The sequence below is a fragment of the Pristiophorus japonicus genome, unplaced genomic scaffold (assembly GCF_044704955.1).
Source record: "Pristiophorus japonicus isolate sPriJap1 unplaced genomic scaffold, sPriJap1.hap1 HAP1_SCAFFOLD_389, whole genome shotgun sequence".
NCBI lineage: Eukaryota > Metazoa > Chordata > Chondrichthyes > Pristiophoridae > Pristiophorus > Pristiophorus japonicus.
In genome coordinates, this window is record NW_027253750.1 from 139,369 (window position 1) to 157,542 (window position 18,174).

Sequence of the window (18,174 nt, forward strand, 5' to 3'; positions counted from 1 at the left end):
AAGATGGTTGAGAAGGATTCTAGCAATGACTTTCCCAGTGGCTGATAACGGAGGTCCCTCTGTGGTTGCTGCAGTCGGACTTGTCCCCTTTTATAAGATGATCACGATTATTGCATCTCTGAGATCTCCAGGCATGCTCTCCTTCTTCCAGATAAGAGAGATTAGGGCATGCATTCATGCCAATAGTGCCTGTCAGCCATACTTTAATGCCTCAGCGGGGATTCCATCTGCTCCTGATGCCTTGTTGTTCTTGAGCTGACGGATGGCCTTTTCTACCTCGTGCAGGGCTGGGGTTTTGCTGAGATGGTGGTGGGTAGCATGCTGTGGGATGGAGTCGAGGACACTCGTGTCAAAGGCAGAGTCTCAATTAAGGAGATCTTTGAAGTGCTCCTTCCAGCAGGCACTGACTGCCTCGGTGTCGTTGATAAGTGTCTCCCCATTCTTGGCCAGCAGTGGGGTGGGGCTTTGAGAGTTTGGGCTGTAGATGGTCTTGACTGCGGTGAAGAATCCTCGCTCATCGCGGCTGTCGGCCAGCTGCTGGATCTCCTGTGCTTTCTCCACCACCATCTACTCTTTAGGTCGCGGGTTTTTTGTTGGACCTCGGCCTTCAGCTGCCTGTAGAGCTGCTGCTCCCGAGTTGGGTTGTTGCTTTAAGTTCAGAAATGCTCTGCGCTTGCGGCTTATTGGCTTCTGGATCTCCCGGTCGTTCTCGTCAAACCAGTCTCGGTGTTTCCTGGTTGAGTGACCGAGCGTCTCTTCGGCCAATGGTTATGGTGGCCTGGCGGGCAGGCCAAGTGTTGTGGGCACTCTGCGTCTCGGGGTCATCGAGGGTCGCCAGGCTGGCAGTCAGGCTCTGAGCTGGGTCTTTGAGTGCCCCGGCATGTGCTTGGTTCTGATTGGATACTCACTGTCCACCAATGGCGGAGCTGCGCACTCTCTGATTGGCAGCCACACTGTCCAATCAGCGGCGCCGCAAGTTGTGCGGAAGTGAAAAGTTTTTGGAAAGTTTGAGGCCGGGAGATGGAGTGGGGGATCGGGGCCTGGAGCACCTGGGGGCCGGGGATCGGGGCCTGGGGGCCGGGGAGCGGGGCCTGGGGGCCGCTCCTTCTGCTGATCTGCTCCGCTGCGGCCGAGTCCTTCACCCAGCCCTCGGACTCGGAGTTCACGTTCGTTCTGCCGCCGGGCAGAGAGGAATGTTTCTACCAGAGCGCCGGCCACAACACCAGCATGGAGCTGGAGTACCAGGTGGGGCCGGGGGCCGGGGGCCGCGGGCCGGGGAGCTGGAGTACCAGGTGGGGCCGGGGGCCGGGGGCCGGGGAGCTGGAGTACCAGGTGGGGCCGGGGGCCGGGGTACCCGGGCCCGGGACTCGAGTACTGAACATGGGGTCCCAGTGTCTCCGGCCCCAGGCCCCCGGAGCCCGAATACCGGCGGCTTCTCCCCTCCCTGGTCCGGCTGAGAGCCCCGGGCCCCGGGCTCCGGGTTAAACTCTGGCCGCTCCGACTGTGCCTCAGCTGGAACTGACATTTGTTAATTCCGGCCCCGATTCCGCCTTGTCCAGGCAGTTTAAAGAGCTTTACTAGAGCCATGTGGCTGGGGCTCCGAGCTGCGCCCGGCTTGTGCTGAGGGTGGGTGGGTTGAGGTTGGGTTGGGTTGAGGGTGGGTTGTGGGCTGTGTCTGGCTTGTGCTGAGGGTGGGTTGGGTTGAGGGTGGGTTGTGGGCTGTGTCTGAGCCCGGCTTGGGCTGAGGGTGGGTTGTGGGCTGTGTCTGGCTTGTGCTGAGGGTGGTTGGGTTGAGGGTGGTTGGGTTGTGGGCTGTGTCTGAGCCCAGCTTGTGCTGAGGGTGGGTGGGTTGAGGGTGGGTTGGGTTGAGGGTGGGTTGTGGGCTGTGTCTGAGCCCGGCTTGGGCTGAGGGTGGGTTGTGGGCTGTGTCTGGCTTGTGCTGAGGGTGGTTGGGTTGAGGGTGGTTGGGTTGAGGGTGGGTTGGGTTGAGGGTGGGTTGGGTTGAGGGTGGGTGGGTTGTGGGCTGTGTCTGAGCCCGGCTTGTGCTGAGGGTGGGTTGGGTTGAGGGTGGGTTGGGTTGAGGGTGGGTTGGGTTGAGGGTGGGTTGGGTTGAGGGTGGGTTGGGTTGAGGGTGGGTTGTGGGCTGTGTCTGAGCCCGGCTTGGGCTGAGGGTGGGTTGTGGGCTGTGTCTGGCTTGTGCTGAGGGTGGTTGGGTTGAGGGTGGGTTGGGTTGAGGGTGGGTTGGGTTGAGGGTGGTTGGGTTGAGGGTGGTTGGGTTGAGGGTGGTTGGGTTGTGGGCTGTGTCTGAGCCCGGCTTGTGCTTTTCCCGCAGGTTATTGGAGGCGCCGGGATAGATGTCGATTTCACCGTCTTCAGTCCAAATAATGAAATCCTGATCGCGGAGTCCCGGCGCTCTGACGGTGTCCATGCGTGAGTTTAACCACCGGGCATGGCTCCAAATCGCTTTCCGCCCATCGGCTTTGTCTCTGATCTCTCCTGATTCTGGGGTACGGTTCCCCAGCTCTCTGTTACCCTGAATGGCCATTCTTCATGTCTGAGCCTTCATTGTGTTGGCAGGCTATTTGACTGCAGGGCATCGCAGCGGAGCCCACTCCTTTCCTCACCCAGCACCCAGTTTGCAAACACTCTCCATAATCAAGCCCTGTCTGAATTTCCCTTTCCTAATTCGAGCATACTGAGGTCAATTGAAGCTCCACCTGATCGAGGTCAGTGAACTCAACAGACTGGGATCACACATGGGACCCTCCTCTATTCCACAACTTAGCAGCATCCCAGACTCCTACTGCAGCCAGGACCCTTAATGGTCCAGGCTTCCCTGGCTGCAGATTCTGGTCCCTGAGGGTTACATGCAGTAAAATGCTTGTAACCACCTCTATTACCTGTTTTTTCCAGTCCAGAAACTGATGGGGTTTGTTCTTCAGAATTCATCTGGTTGCCTCTCACTAGACAGCTTCCTTGGTGCTCATATAACATGTTGATTGGAGACCGCCTCATTGGGTCTCAGTATGAATGTCACAGAAACAAGTGGATTATGAATTGAAATAATCTGTCATTATTCAAATTTAATAATGTCTAGAAGGTCAGTTTAAATCCAGCCCACAAAACTGACTCTGCCATTTCCAGGGGTTCTGTGCTCGCTGACTGACACTGGCTCCTGGTCTGGCAATGCCTCAACTTTAAAATTCTCATCCTTGTGTTCAAATCCCTATCTCTGTAACCTATTCCAACCTACAACACTGATATCGGCACTACTCCAATTCTGGTCTCTTGTGCATCTCCTGATATTAATCGTCCACTATTGGTGGCTATGCCTTCAGCTGTCCAGGCCCCAAGCTTTGGAATTCCCTCCCTTAACCTCTTTCTCCTCCTTAAAACCTACCTTTGTCCAAGCTTTTGGTCACCTGTCCCAATATCTCATGTGGTTGTCAAATTTTTGCCTGGTAACACTCCTGTGAAGCGCCTCGTGATATTTTACTACATTAAAGGCGCTATATAAATGCAAGTTGTTTGTTCGCTTGGATCACAGTTTAGATTTGTTTTAAACACGCTGCTTGGTGACCAGTGAATCCACAGCTGGTTATTGTGACACAGCAAGTCAATGAGAGCTCCATTAATGACACATTTTCCCTGTCTGTCTGCAGGATTGAGAACACCATTATTGGTGATTATAAAATCTGCTTTGACAATTCCTTCAGCACCATTTCTGAGAAACTTATCTTCTTTGAGGTGATTTTTGATGATGCCCAGGAAGATTGGTCGGAGATCGTGGAACCGGAGGAACTACTGGATATTAAAATTGATGATATCAAGGTGAGCTAGCAAAGCTTGTCAGAATCCAGCCAATGTGGGCCATCAGCAGCATTTACCCTCACTGTCTGATGCTCTGACACACTAACCAGGTGCTGCCAGAGTGGAATGGACTGTGACACATGTCCCCTGCACACTCCTGGGAGGAATGAGCAGGAGAGGGGCTCCAGAACTTTTGTTGGGACTGAGAGAAGATGACCATGATGAGATAGTGCTTTGGGGTGTACAAGCCTGTAAATTGTAGCAGGAAGGGCAGACTGAGGGAGCTCCACAGCTTTGACATCACAAAAATTTAAAATCTTTCAGCACAGAAGCCATGCGTCCATTGTGCCTGACCGGCTCATTGGTAGAGTAACCACTTTGTCCCACTCCCCTGCCCTTTCCTCATAGTCATCAATTTTTCTCTTCAAATATTTATCTACTATTCTTTGTTTTCTTGCAGAGCATTCAATGTCCTAACAACCCAGTGGGGGGGGGGGGAAACATTCTCTCAACAGGTCCCTACATCTAAGTTTACCAACTTACTGGACTAGTGGAGATAGGGTTCCCCCTTTACTGACTAAACCCCTCGATCAGATCTCCTCGTAACTAAAGCCTCTTATATGCTGGTATTATCTGTGAATCTCCTCTGCAACTTCTCCTTGGCTTTGACATCCTTCCAGTAGTAAATGGCATACAATATTCTGCAGCCTAACCCAATGATGTCTAGGTTTAGCATTCTCTTGGCTGTTGGTATGCTAGTTATAAAACCTATTTGCTGTTAGTTTTATCAACTTGCCCCTCACTTTTCCAACATTCCATTGACTCTGGATCAGTTCCTATGGAGTGGAGGGTAGCCAATGTAACCCCACTTTTTTTTAAAAAAAGGGAGAGAGAAAACAGGGAATTATAGACCGGTCAGCCTGACATCAGTCGTGGGTAAAATGATGGAATCAATTGTTAAGGATGTCATAGCAGCGCATTTGGAAAGAGGTGACATGATAGGTCCAAGTCAGCATGGATTTGTGAAAGGGAAATCATGCTTGACAAATCTTCTGAGGATGTTTCCAGTAGAGTGGACAAGGAAGAACCAGTTGATGTGGTATATCTGGACTTTCAGAAGGCTTTCGACAAGGTCCCACACGAGATTGGGGGTAGTGTGCTGAGAACTGGTTGTCAGACAGGAAGCAAAGAGTAGGAGTAAATGGGTACTTTTCAGAATGGCAGGCAGTGACTAGTGGGGTACCGCAAGGTTCTGTGCTGGGGCCCCAGCTGTTTACACTGTACATTAATGATTTAGACAAGGGGATTAAATGTAGTATCTCCACATTTGTGGATGACAGTAAATTGGGTGGCAGTGTGAGCTGTGAGGAGGATGTTATGAGGCTGCAGAGTGACTTGGATAGGTTAGGCGAGTGGGCAAATGTATGGCAGATGAAGTATCATGTGGATAAATGTGAGGTTATCCACTTTGGTGGTTAAAAACAGAGAGACAGACTATTATCTGAATGGTGACAGATTAGGAAAAGGGGAGGTGCAACGAGACCTGGGTGTCATGGTACATCAGTCATTGAAGGTTGGCATGCAGGTACAGCAGGCGGTTAAAGCAAATGGCATGTTGGCCTTCATAGCGAGGGGATTTGAGTACAGGGGCAGGGAGGTGTTGCTACAGTTGTACAGGGCCTTGGTAAGGCCACACCTGGAGTATTGTGTACAGTTTTGGTCTCTTAACTTGAAGGACATTCTTGCTATTGAGGGAGTGCAGCGAAGGTTCACTAGACTGATTCCCAGGATGGTGGGACTGACCTATCAAGAAAGACTGGATCAAATGGGCTTGTATTCACTGGAGTTCAGAAGAATGAGAGGGAATCTCAAACATTTAAAATTCTGACGGGTTTAGACAGGCTAGATGCAGGAAGAATGTTTCCAATGTTGGGGAAGTCCAGAACCAGGGGACACAGTCTAAGGATAAGGGGTAAGCCATTTAGGACCGAGATGAGGAGGAATTTCTTCACCGAGAGTGGTGAACCTGTGGAATTCTCTACCACAGAAAGTTATTGAGGCCAGTTCATTAAATATATTCAAAAAGGAGTTAGATGTAGTCCTTACTACTCGGGGGATGGCGAGAAAGCAGGAATGGGGTACTGAAGTTGCATGTTCAGCCATGAACTCATTGAAGGGCCGAATGGCGGCCTCCTGCACCTATTTTCTATGTCTGTCTGAACCTTCTGCTCATTACTTCCTGTACATGTTTTCTCCTCCCATTTCACCTGGTACCAATTTACTAACCTCTCATCACTGACAGTGCTCACCATTAGTGAGAGGAGGGGATGGCATGCTGACTAAAGTTACCTTCTCTCTCTCGCTCACTGTTGATCCCTCATCTTTCAGGAGTCGATTGGGAATATGAACAGCAAGCTGGGGAAGAGTGCACAGATCCAGTCCATCCTCCGAGCCTTCGAAGCACGGGATCGCAATCTGCAAGAGGACAACTTGAGCCGGGTCAATATTTGGTCAGCAGTCAATCTGGGGGTGATGCTGATCGTGTCGTTTATCCAGGTCTACATGTTGAAAAGTCTCTTTGATGACCGCAGGAAAGTCCAAACTTAATTTTTGAAGAAAATGACAATTGAAGCAGAGGCATGGACGGTGTGGCTGAGTAGATGCAGGTCCTTTTACTAGGTGTGGGGCATGGCTGATTTTTGGTTTAGTTGGGGCATTGGGAGAAGCTGATGGTGACTTTCACAGAATACCCGCTGAATGTTAAATATGTACTCAGTCAATATCTGCTTGTTTATTAATAAACTGGGGAAAAGTCAAGTCATCGTTTGAGGTTCAGAGAAACATTTAACAGGCAGTTCAGCTGATTTTATAAAAAGTAATGTAAATTAAATTATTTATTTATGGAAGTCTGAGATGGGAGGGTACAGTCTGCAAAGTATCACCTGTTTGGCAGGTTGCAGAGATGTGCCACGATTGCCAGCACTTGGTGTTACCTGAACATCCCTACACAGATAGCTGGTGCCACCAAGCCCCTTGCCTTCCTCCCAAGAGAGAGGAGGTTCGTTGGTGGTGGGGAGAAAGAGATGAAATGTTTTTAAAACAGAAGTAGATGCAATTAAAATGTCGCAGTGGGCTAGGACTGTGACCATGCAGTGATCGGTGCTGCAATGTTCCTGGTCACTTCACGGTGATGTCCGATTGGGCAGTTGAGCTGCAAATGGCCTTCATCACAATCAGAGGGGTGGGGTGGTAATTGATGTATCCTTTCAAACTGCAAAATCTATTTTATGCAAATAGCAGCTTTTCTATTAAAAGTGCTTTAACCTAGTAGAGACCTTGTGTAGTTACTGATTTCCCTCACAGCGGTGATAGAACTGAACACAGAGCCCAGGTGATGGGATTATGTTATATTAATGACCTGGACCTTGTGTACAAGGTATAATTTGCAGACAACAAAACTTGGAAATGTAGATGATAGTGGCTGATGGAATTTAACACAAATTGTGAAGTGATGCACTTTGGTCGGAAGAATGAAGAGAGAGACAATATGAACAGTCAGACCCAGGTTAGTATGGGGGTTTTGAAATATTTCACCTTAAACATCAATCCAGGAATACACCAGCCTTCCCCACAGGCCATTCTGTACAAAATCATTTTATTCCCAAGGTAATTTATAATAAGCAAAAATATACAGAAGGTAGAGTGGCAGCAAATGAAAACACTGCTTTCTATTGCGGAGGACACAGCCCCGTCTCTCAGCAGTAAATTACTGCCTTGTATGGGACTATCACACAGCCCAGCTAGAGCAACTGGCCCCAGTCACCACAGTGCAAAGTACATGTAGACATTGTGAGGATGGGCTCACAACTTGCCCATCTTCAACATTCATAGCAAGAGCTGAACCTGGGCAGAGGCAGTTGAAGTCATTCACAGGTGTGGAGCCAGTTACACAACTGGTTTGTAATCTTAGTACTTATTACCCAGTGAACTGCTTGCCTGACTGTACATGATGTGTGTCTCAATACTACAGGATTTGTAAAGATCGTGTAGAATGCTTTCACAATTCCTGCTCGTGATTTCCAACAGGAATGCTGCATTAATGGAATTTTTAACAAATACCTGGCCACATTACAGGAAATGCAAGCCCGGTTTGAGTATCGCTGGTCACAGGTACAATTCCTGCACCCTCACAATAAACCCCATCAACTCGCCTGCCTGCTGAATATATTGTTTCCCGGCCAGTAACCCTCCCCTACTGCCTCCACTTCTCCAACATGCAAGTGGTACTTAAAACATCAGGCCATTTTCCCCACAAAGTTCTCCCAAAAATCTACATAAAATGCAGAACACCAGGAGATTTATATTTTGTCTTCATCTTTCCCACACTCATTAAAACCAATTTAGCTGAATGTTATTTTGAAATATTTCTGGCCTAAGAATTAACCTCTGTGACTATCAGCATTAAAAGTGCCAAACCATTAAATCAGCCTCCATGTAGAAAAATCAGTCACAAGTACAAAATAAATATCAGATCCCACGCTGATTGATCAATAAATATCGTAGACAAACCGACCACGTTCTGGTCCATTAAAATCGCAGCTTTCAAAAATCCTGCGTAACCCGACATCAATCTTTAAACGAGGCAAGGACAGGAGGATCGAGTAGCAAAATGTGCCCAGGGGGTTTGTTACTGAAGCATTAAGTGTAGGGAGCAGCACCTGGGCATGCAACTGTAATTACAGATAGTCTGCCAAAACAGGTAGAAAACAGTGAGGCACATTCAGTAGCCGGGTCTTGAAGGCACAGCTGGAGGCGGGCGCCTAGACACAAGAGAAAAGATAACGTTAACATGAAGAGGTGAAGAAATTTGGAGAGCAGTCTGATCAAGAAAACATCTGTTCCCTCCAGACACTTACCTGGGAACTGGGGCCTCACTCAAGTTGATGAAGCAGAAGCTGTTTCCGTACCAATGCTCAGCACATACAGGGATATAAATATCTGCTGTCTCACCTACAATGGTTATGTCAAACATTCAAATCAGTGCAGTGTGACCCGTACACTGACCTGTTTGTGTAACACATGGACACAGGTCTGTTTGCTTCAGCAACACACATCCTATAAAGTGTGATCAGATATTCTCATCCCAGCTGAAGACTCGTGTTCCCCACAGCCCAGCTTCAGTGACAACGGGTCATGTCTCAGTAACTTGTGTTCAGGATTGAGGAAAAACTTTCTACTGGCAGGAGGGTTGGTAACTAGAGGACACAGATTCAAGATAATTGGCGAAAGAACCAGAGGGAGATGAGAATATTTACATAGCACAACCAAAGAGCCAAAACAGGCACAATGGGCTGAATGGACTTTGGTGTAAAATTCTATGATGGGCATCGACAGCTGTGTAGTGTCACTGTAAAATATAACAAGATCTTAAACTACCACCGCCCCCACAATGAGCCAAACTGTTCACGGTCTGCATTCTGTAAATTCCAACTGAGGTGATTGGAGAAAGCAAAGTGCAGGACAGCCCCAACGTCCCAGGACCTCACCTGGCTTGAAAAACGCTCCCAACCCCCTCAGAATGTTAGTGATAGCACCTGAGAGCTTATCCCCAACTTCCTGTTGAGCACGTCACCCCCTCCTCCTCCTCCGCTCCCCTCCGACTCTCCCCTCCCCCCTCCCCCTCCTCTCCCCCCCTCCTCCTCCTCCTCCCTCCCCCTCCTCCTCCTCCCCCCTCCTCCTCCTCCTCCCTCCCTCCCTCCCTCCCCTCCTCCTCCTCCTCCTCCTCCTCCCTCCCTCCCTCCCTCCCTCCCCTCCTCCTCCTCCTCCTCCTCCTCCTCCTCTCCCCGTCCGTTTGAAGCAAAGCTGCATCTCCTCTCTCCCAGAGTCAGAAAACAGAGGGAAACAGATAACAAAGACACAAGAGAAAGGCTCCTTTCTATTGTCGATCCCTTTATTTCAGCTCATTACCGTACAGAATGCAGGCACTTCATTTCAAATCAGTTAACAGTCAATAGAATCACACACCAGGAGTGAGAATATTCAGGTATCTGTTAATTGGAGCAGAGCCCCGACTGGAACAGGACATTTGATGAAATAATCATTGGAAAAGGTTTCAGTCACTAAATTGTAAAACACCGTTAATTAATTCAGTTATTTTCTTGAGAAACTGTAGTTTATAGAAAGATCTTCAGAATCCGTGATCAGTTTCTGCAATTTGTATTACCACAAAAACTTGCAGGTGTTTTGAGCGAATCTCCCAGACATTGCCCCACAACACACAAGTTATTCTTTATTGCAATAGTGATAAAGCATCAAGGATTAGACCCAAGTGCCTCCAGTAGATTCTCCCCCTCAAAATTGGAGAAATTAGTTCTGATTCAATAACTAATATATATATTTTATATAAAACTGGTTCCACCAACAGTAGGACAGTAAGACACAAATATTAGGGTGTTTGAGAATGGTTTCTAGAGCAGGACTGGGTGAACATTGCAGTTAACCCACTCGCACCCAGTTGTACAGAAAATGCTCTCTCAAATGCTGTTCCATTTGCTTCTCTGGCCAATTCTGCTTCGGATAACTTTATCCTGGACTTTGGCTGGGATGGATGTGGGAGGGGGGGCTCCCGAGAAGAGAGAATTGAGTGCTTGCGACAGGAGTCCCTTATTATTCTTAAACTGTTCCTGATTTTTCCCATCTAAATAAACTGTATTCTAACTCCTACAGCAAGCCTGCCCTCACCCAGTGACAGCTGCAGATTGGAGAGGTGTTAATGCCCGGGTCAGTCTGGGTGAGGAGTTTAGTCCAATGGCAGGCAGAGGCACGCAGCCCACAGGAACCCCCCCTGCCCCCAATAACCTGGGCCCACATGGCAGCATACATTATAAAAAAATGAACAGGCTATTTACATCAGGAAGCAGATTCAGGCTCCGTAACAGTGCTGGAAAACTGGGACAATACGCAAAGTGTTGGGAATACAACAGGTGAATTAGTATCGGAGACAGTGCGTTTAACCCGTCACACCGAGTGAGGCCGTCTCATTGCCAGTTACTCATTTGTGCATTTCCAGCAGGTTCTCTTTTTATTCCCGTTTGCAGAGGTGCACCCTGGTAGGGGGGGTACCCCAGTACGGGGTGGGGGAGGGGCGTGGTACCCCAGTACGGGGCGGGGTACCCCAGTACAGGGCGGGGGAAGGGGGTACCCCAGTACAAGGCGGGGGAAGGGGGTACCCCAGTACAAGGCGGGGGAAGGGGCGTGGTACCCCAGTACAAGGCGGGGGAAGGGGCGGGGTACCCCAGTACAAGGCGGGGGAAGGGGCGTGGTACCCCAGTACAAGGCGGGGGAAGGGGGTGGTACCCCAGTACAAGGCGGGGGAAGGGGGTGGTACCCCAGTACAAGGTGGGGGAAGGGGCGTGGTACCCCAGTACAAGGCGGAGGAAGGGGGTGGTACCCCAGTACAAGGCGGGGGAAGGGGGTGGTACCCCAGTACAAGGCGGGGGAGGGGGCGTGGTACCCCAGTACAAGGCGGGGGAAGGGGGTGGTACCCCAGTACAAGGCGGGGGAAGGGGGTGGTACCCCAGTACAAGGCGGGGGAAGGGCGTGGTACCCCAGTACAAGGCGGGGGAAGGGGGTGGTACCCCAGTACAAGGCGGGGGAAGGGGTGGTACCCCAGTACAAGGCGGGGGAAGGGAGTGGTACCCCAGTACAAGGCGGGGGAAGGGAGTGGTACCCCAGTACAAGGCGGGGGAAGGGGGGTGGTACCCCAGTACAAGGCGGGGGAAGGGGGTACCCCAGTACAAGGCGGGGGAAGGGGCGGGGTACCCCAGTACAAGGCGGGGGAAGGGGCGGGGTACCCCAGTACAAGGCGGGGGAAGGGGGTGGTACCCCAGTACAAGGCGGGGGAAGGGGGTGGTACCCCAGTACAAGGCGGGGGAGGGGGCGTGGTACCCCAGTACAAGGCGGGGGAGGGGGAGTGGTACCCCAGTACAAGGCGGGGGAGGGGGGTGGTACCCCAGTACAAGGCGGAGGAAGGGGGTGGTACCCCAGTACAAGGTGGGGGAAGGGGCGGGGGGGAAGAGAGTGTTGCAGCATATCCAACCACATTTACTTCACTCCATTACCTGGGAGCTGCTGAATATTTGAGAATGGTCTGGGCTGTGGGTGAGTGCCAGGAGTTATTGGTTGAGACAGATCGCTGAACCCAACAAAAACAAGCAGCTAAGTGGACCACACTTGACAGAGTGTGTGTGATGCACAGAGGCCAGTTAACAAGCAAAGGAACACAATAGCTCCCCACAGACGCAGCCTCAGAGCTGCACAGTTCCGGGTCACTCTGCCGCTGATATCTGGTGGCGTGTGTGACAGATCAGGTGAACGGAGCTTGGGGAAGAGCTGCAGAAACTCAAACACCCAGAAACATCCCGACAAGAGTTGCTGGGACAGAGAGAACAATAAACCTTCGATCACAGCCACTCAGCAATGTTTAACAAATGGAGACAGTTGAGTGTTAAGGCTGGAGCTGACCCCTGACTGCCAGGCACGGGTCAGAACAAGTGCAAAATTCAGCAGTGAATAAACGATAAACACCCACCAGTAGACAGACACGTGTGTGGGCAAGAGGCCACCAGGACACAGGCGGAGACCTTGAGACGGGACAGCCACTGGCCGGGCTCAGCCTGTTGCAACATGATCCCAAACTCATCCACATTCCTCAACCGTAGATCCTGCAGTCACTGGCCCGGGGGGGGGGGGGGGGGGGGGGGGAAAGAGAGAAAGAGAGCGCCCTGGTCACTGGCCTGGGGGGAGAGCGTTCTGGTCACTGGCCCGGGGGGAGAGCGTCCTGGTCACTGGAGTTCACAATCCAATTCTTCAAGTTCATGCAAAGAACCCATCAGTCACAAAATAAACCTCAGTGCAGTCAGTGCATGGCTCACAGTATCTCACTCCCGATCACCACCTCCCCAATATTATCTCCCAACCAGGCCTCGTCTCCCAGCTAGAGGTCCATCCCTCATAGACCACCCCAGTCTGGACTTGTACCCGCACCCACTCCAATACCCACCAGAGCTCACTGTCCAGTATTTCTCTCCAATTAACCCTGCTGCACTCCCTTATTCGACTAATTCCTCTTTCACATTCCGAGCCTCCTGACTTAACTGCAGTGTAACAGCCCGAGGCCTCTCCCAGCTCCTCTCCGTACCCTGTCCCTCCCCAGTGTATTAAAGGCCGCAGGAGGTGAGGGAGCAGAACTCGTTCAGACACCGTCATTCACAGCTCCGATTACTTGCACCATTGGTGAACTGCGGGTGGGGCCACGGGATACCTCATTGGGCTGTGGGAGGAGGTTATAACGTAATTAGATTCCCGGAGATAGGACAAGATCCCCAGATTATAATTCCTTCATTTACAGTCGCTGGATACAATGATCCCAATGGATTGAAAAGGACATAGACAAGTGCAGGGCCAATGAGCGAGAGGAACTGTCTCCAAGGGTCTGGTGTTGGGGGTGGGAACAAAAATCCAAAAAGTAAACCCTTGTTTAAATAAAGTTCAGTTAAGAACATCTTGGTGCTCCCAGCGAGTGTGAAAAGCAGAGAGGTGCGGATAACGCTTGGGTAAAGCAGCCCACTGGGTCCTGCCCTTCCCACCACTGCTGCCCCTCAGCAGGTTAAATGCGTGAGAACACGGAAGGGCGAATCACCGACTATAGTCTACAATAAAATGCTTCACAGGATAATTCCCACTGTTTAATCCAGCAGGGAATGCTCGGCTGTCCGGATAATTGTGGGCCGGTTCGGAGCAGCGGGCGGTCTTCTGCTGGGAGAGACAAAACAAAACGGGGGTCAATATAATGGGGAAAGAAACAGGAGCAAGTCAGGGTTCAATTCAACAACAGTGGCATCTCCTCTCTACCCTCCCTCCCATCACAGCATTCCAGAATTTACACAAAAGGACTTGGGAGAAATGGAACTGAATAAGGATAAGACCACAGCTTACACCATCCGTCGGGAGTGGAGCTGCAAGTTGTCAGAGGTGCATCACTCCCTCGCCCCCGTTTCAGAATATCTGGCACTCTCCTCATCCCCACCACCACCCAGAGGAGAGACGCATCACCAAAATGGTTGTTTTTCCATGTATTAACAGTCCAGTGTGTGGGGAACCCTAGACAGTGAGTGTTAGTGGCACGCTTCACCAGAGCGGGCATCACAGGGGAGCCTGACAGATACCCAGTGACACAGACACCCGGCTGAGTTATTTCCCCCTCTAACCACGTGTTCATTTTTCACAGCGTTCAGTGAGCCTCAGGGTTAAACAGTTGGACCAAGGAGCGTCTCCAGTTAAGGCGGGGGTCACAGCCCCAGGGTCGGGGGGGGGTCATGTGTCAAGCTGGGTTGAATGATGGGCGAAGGCTGCAGTGAGACAAAGGATGTGTGAAAATTCCACATTACAGAGAAAAGCACAAACAAAACACTGAAATATCGCCCTACAAACTTCCCTCACTGACGTGAAACATTCTGCACACAGAAAATGCCCAGACTGCATCTTCCCCATAACGGTTCACCCAACACCCGGGCAACACACACACACTGTCCCCAGTGCCGGAGGGAAATCAAAATGGTGAAACCAAGCCTAGCTTTCAGTATAAGAGGGCGAGGGTGTAGTAAATAAACCAGCAAGAATTAAACCACGGGGACCACAAATTAGAACGGTACAATGCTCCAAGCACTGGGCCGGGAATCAGCCGCACTGAAACTGCTCTCGGCCCAACAGGATTCAAGCCCTCTCACACCCTGCACCCCTTCACCTCTACAAACCCCCTCGACCCTCGCACCCCATCAGCACCTCACGTGCGCATCCCCCCCCCACCCCCCGCAGGGTGCAGTTGGAGTGTTCAGCCATACCTGGGCAGCCCGGGAGGGCCAGGTGGGATTCGAGCCGGTCTGGAAGGTATCTGAGGTGGTGGACCGAAGGCATCGTTAGTGGCAATAGGCCTGGAGGGGATGGGAGGAGCTCCAAACAGCCCCACAGGTGTTGGTATTAACGGAGGGCCCGGGGTGGGTCCCCGGACCCCAGGCGGTCTGCCAGGTGGGCCCACGGCAGAGTGGGGTCTGCGCTGAGGCGTCGGACTGTGGGAGGAACAAAGCAGAAACCGCGGTTACAATCCAACCTTTCAACTAAAGCTCAATGTTACAGCAAATACACAGAGCGCCGCCCCCCCCCCCGGCTCCGCACATCACACCCCCAGCCCCTCGACCCAGCCTCCTGTCCATTGTGTAGTCCTCCCACATCCCAGACTCCATCCATCATCAACTAACCCTCCCCCCCCCCCCCCGGCCTGCAATCCACTGGAGGCAGAGCGTGATTGGTCAAAGCTGAGCGATTTAGGTCAGGGGTCAGCTGAGCAATAGCCTCGACCCTGGAGGCAGTCACGAGTTCCTCACACAGGCGGGAATAGGTCAGAGGCAGGGAGGAACCTGTGATTGTGTTGCAGCTAGTCAAGGCAGGTCTGGCAGTGAAAACCCAGGCCTCGGTGCATCATGTGCATTCAAACTTGCAGCCCTGGGCTGGGAGGCACGGGGAGTAGTGGGACCGGGGAGTAGTGGGACCGGGAGGCACGGGGAGCAGTGGGACCGGGAGGCACGGGGAGCAGTGGGACCGGGAGGCACGGGGAGCAGTGGGACCGGGAGGCACGGGGAGCAGTGGGACCGGGAGGCACGGGGAGCAGTGGGACCGGGAGGCACGGGGAGCAGTGGGACCGGGAGGCACGGGGAGCAGTGGGACCGGGAGGCACGGGGAGCAGTGGGACCGGGAGGCACGGGGAGCAGTGGGACCGGGAGGCACGGGGAGCAGTGGGACCGGGAGGCACGGGGAGCAGTGGGACCGGGAGGCACGGGGAGCAGTGGGACCGGGAGGCACGGGGAGCAGTGGGACCGGGAGGCACGGGGAGCAGTGGGACCGGGAGGCACGGGGAGCAGTGGGACCGGGAGGCACGGGGAGCAGTGGGACCGGGAGGCACGGGGAGCAGTGGGACCGGGAGGCACGGGGAGCAGTGGGACCGGGAGGCACGGGGAGCAGTGGGACCGGGAGGCACGGGGAGCAGTGGGACCGGGAGGCACGGGGAGCAGTGGGACCGGGAGGCACGGGGAGCAGTGGGACCGGGAGGCACGGGGAGCAGTGGGACCGGGAGGCACGGGGAGCAGTGGGACCGGGAGGCACGGGGAGCAGTGGGACCGGGAGGCACGGGGAGCAGTGGGACCGGGAGGCACGGGGAGCAGTGGGACCGGGAGGCACGGGGAGCAGTGGGACCGGGAGGCACGGGGAGCAGTGGGACCGGGAGGCACGGGGAGCAGTGGGACCGGGAGGCACGGGGAGCAGTGGGACCGGGAGGCACGGGGAGCAGTGGGACCGGGAGGCACGGGGAGCAGTGGGACCGGGAGGCACGGGGAGCAGTGGGACCGGGAGGCACGGGGAGCAGTGGGACCGGGAGGCACGGGGAGCAGTGGGACCGGGAGGCACGGGGAGCAGTGGGACCGGGAGGCACGGGGAGCAGTGGGACCGGGAGGCACGGGGAGCAGTGGGACCGGGAGGCACGGGGAGCAGTGGGACCGGGAGGCACGGGGAGCAGTGGGACCGGGAGGCACGGGGAGCAGTGGGACCGGGAGGCACGGGGAGCAGTGGGACCGGGAGGCACGGGGAGCAGTGGGACCGGGAGGCACGGGGAGCAGTGGGACCGGGAGGCACGGGGAGCAGTGGGACCGGGAGGCACGGGGAGCAGTGGGACCGGGAGGCACGGGGAGCAGTGGGACCGGGAGGCACGGGGAGCAGTGGGACCGGGAGACACGGGGAATAAATGAGGGGTATCAGAAGCAAGTGTGAAAGATCTGCTGAGCCAGTGGCTGAAAGTGATGTGTGGATTGGAGGGAAGGTGGAGAGAGTGGGCAGGAGATGGTGAAATCCAACAGGATGAACTCTGCACTGCGTCAGATGAGGTGGAACATCGGCCTGACATCCAGTGGATTGTGTGAGCTTCTAACACGATCGATGGTTTTAATACAGTTTGCTTCTAATGGAGGTTATCCATTAGGTTGCCGGCATTAGCAGCTCCGAAGGCAGTCTGGTTTGTAGGATCGAATGTGGGAGTATTCATCCATTAATAATAAACATCATGTCTCAATGTGTACCTTTAATTAACATCACTTGAATAATGTCTATGAGATTCTGACTCTGGAAAGAGGTTGTTAGGGCCCCAGGCAAAGCAAAAATCGGACATGACAAATTAACAGGTTGCGTGAACTGACCTCCCATGGTCACTCATGGCCAGATTCCTTCACACACAGCACATCGCCAAGATCGTTACACCAGACACAGTAAAGCCATAGCGCCACTCCAGTGTAATTATAACCAAGGCTGGATTTTTGTGGTACAACTATTATAATGATGTATGATTAACAGATGAATACAGCCACATTAAATCTTCCGAGCAGACTGCCCCTAGATACACTAAGCATGGATTTGACGTTTGTGATGCTGTTAATAAAATATATCTATTACTGAGAGTTTGATTATTGGGGGTCTAGAACCTGGAGAGGAGAGAGAGAGAGAGAGAGAGAGAGAGAGAGAGAGAGAGAGAGGAGAGGGGGTGTGGACTGGGAGAGAGAGAGAGAGAGAGAGAGAGAGAGAGAGAGAGGAGAGAGAGGGGGGGGACTGGGGAGAGAGAGAGAGAGAGAGAGAGAGAGAGGAAGGGTGTGTGGACTGGGGAGGGAGAGAGAGAGAGAGAGAGAGAGAGAGAGAGAGAGAGAGGGAGGGAGGAGGGGGACCTGGGAGAGAGAGAGAGAGAGAGAGAGAGAGAGAGAGGGGGGGGGGAGAGAGAGAGGGGGGGATAGGGAGAGAGATAGGGGGGAGGGAGAGAGAGAGAGAGAGAGAGAGAGAGAGAGAGAGAGAGGACTGGGGGGGGAGAGAGAGAGAGAGAGAGAGAGAGGAGAGAGAGGGGGGGGGACTGGGGAGAGAGAGAGAGAGAGAGAGAGGAAGGGTGTGTGGACTGGGGAGGGAGAGAGAGAGAGAGAGAGAGAGAGAGAGGGAGGAGGGGGACTGGGGAGAGAGAGAGAGAGAGAGAGAGAGAGAGAGGGAGGAGGGGGACTGGGAAGAGAGAGAGAGAGAGAGAGAGAGAGAGAGGGGGGGGACAGGGGAGAGAGAGAGAGGGGGGATAGGGGGAGAGAGATAGGGGGGAGGGAGAGAGAGAGAGAGAGAGAGAGAGAGAGAGGACTGGGGGGAGAGAGAGAGAGAGAGAGCGAGGGGACTGGGGAGAGAGAAAGAGAGAGAGAGAGAGAGGGGGGGGACAGGGGAGAGAGAGAGAGGGGGGGGATA

The 18,174-nt window shown here is 53.0% G+C and overlaps 2 protein-coding genes and 1 long non-coding RNA gene across 3 annotated transcripts; 1 reads left to right on the forward strand and 2 right to left on the reverse strand.

The window, feature by feature from the left end:
* The first annotated feature begins 1,020 nt into the window (after positions 1 to 1,020).
* Positions 1,021 to 7,140, forward strand: LOC139250553 (transmembrane emp24 domain-containing protein 1-like). The gene is made up of 4 exons (XM_070872942.1): positions 1,021 to 1,245; positions 2,333 to 2,430; positions 3,663 to 3,831; positions 6,199 to 7,140. Exons 1-4 carry the CDS (start codon positions 1,021 to 1,023, stop codon positions 6,415 to 6,417), a joined length of 711 nt encoding a protein of 236 aa, XP_070729043.1. The 3' UTR covers positions 6,418 to 7,140.
* A 308-nt stretch (positions 7,141 to 7,448) lies between these two features.
* Positions 7,449 to 14,935, reverse strand: LOC139250556 (uncharacterized). The gene is made up of 2 exons (XR_011591329.1): positions 14,712 to 14,935; positions 7,449 to 8,630 (listed from the first exon to the last, which is right to left on the reverse strand). It is a non-coding gene; the product is annotated as an uncharacterized lncRNA (long non-coding RNA).
* On the reverse strand, positions 9,743 to 12,497 carry LOC139250559 (formin-2-like). The gene is made up of 3 exons (XM_070872950.1): positions 12,401 to 12,497; positions 11,147 to 11,916; positions 9,743 to 10,994 (listed from the first exon to the last, which is right to left on the reverse strand). The coding sequence occupies exons 1-3, from the start codon at positions 12,495 to 12,497 to the stop codon at positions 10,848 to 10,850; spliced, it is 1,014 nt and encodes a 337-aa protein (XP_070729051.1). The 3' UTR covers positions 9,743 to 10,847.
* Positions 14,936 to 18,174: the final 3,239 nt, after the last annotated feature.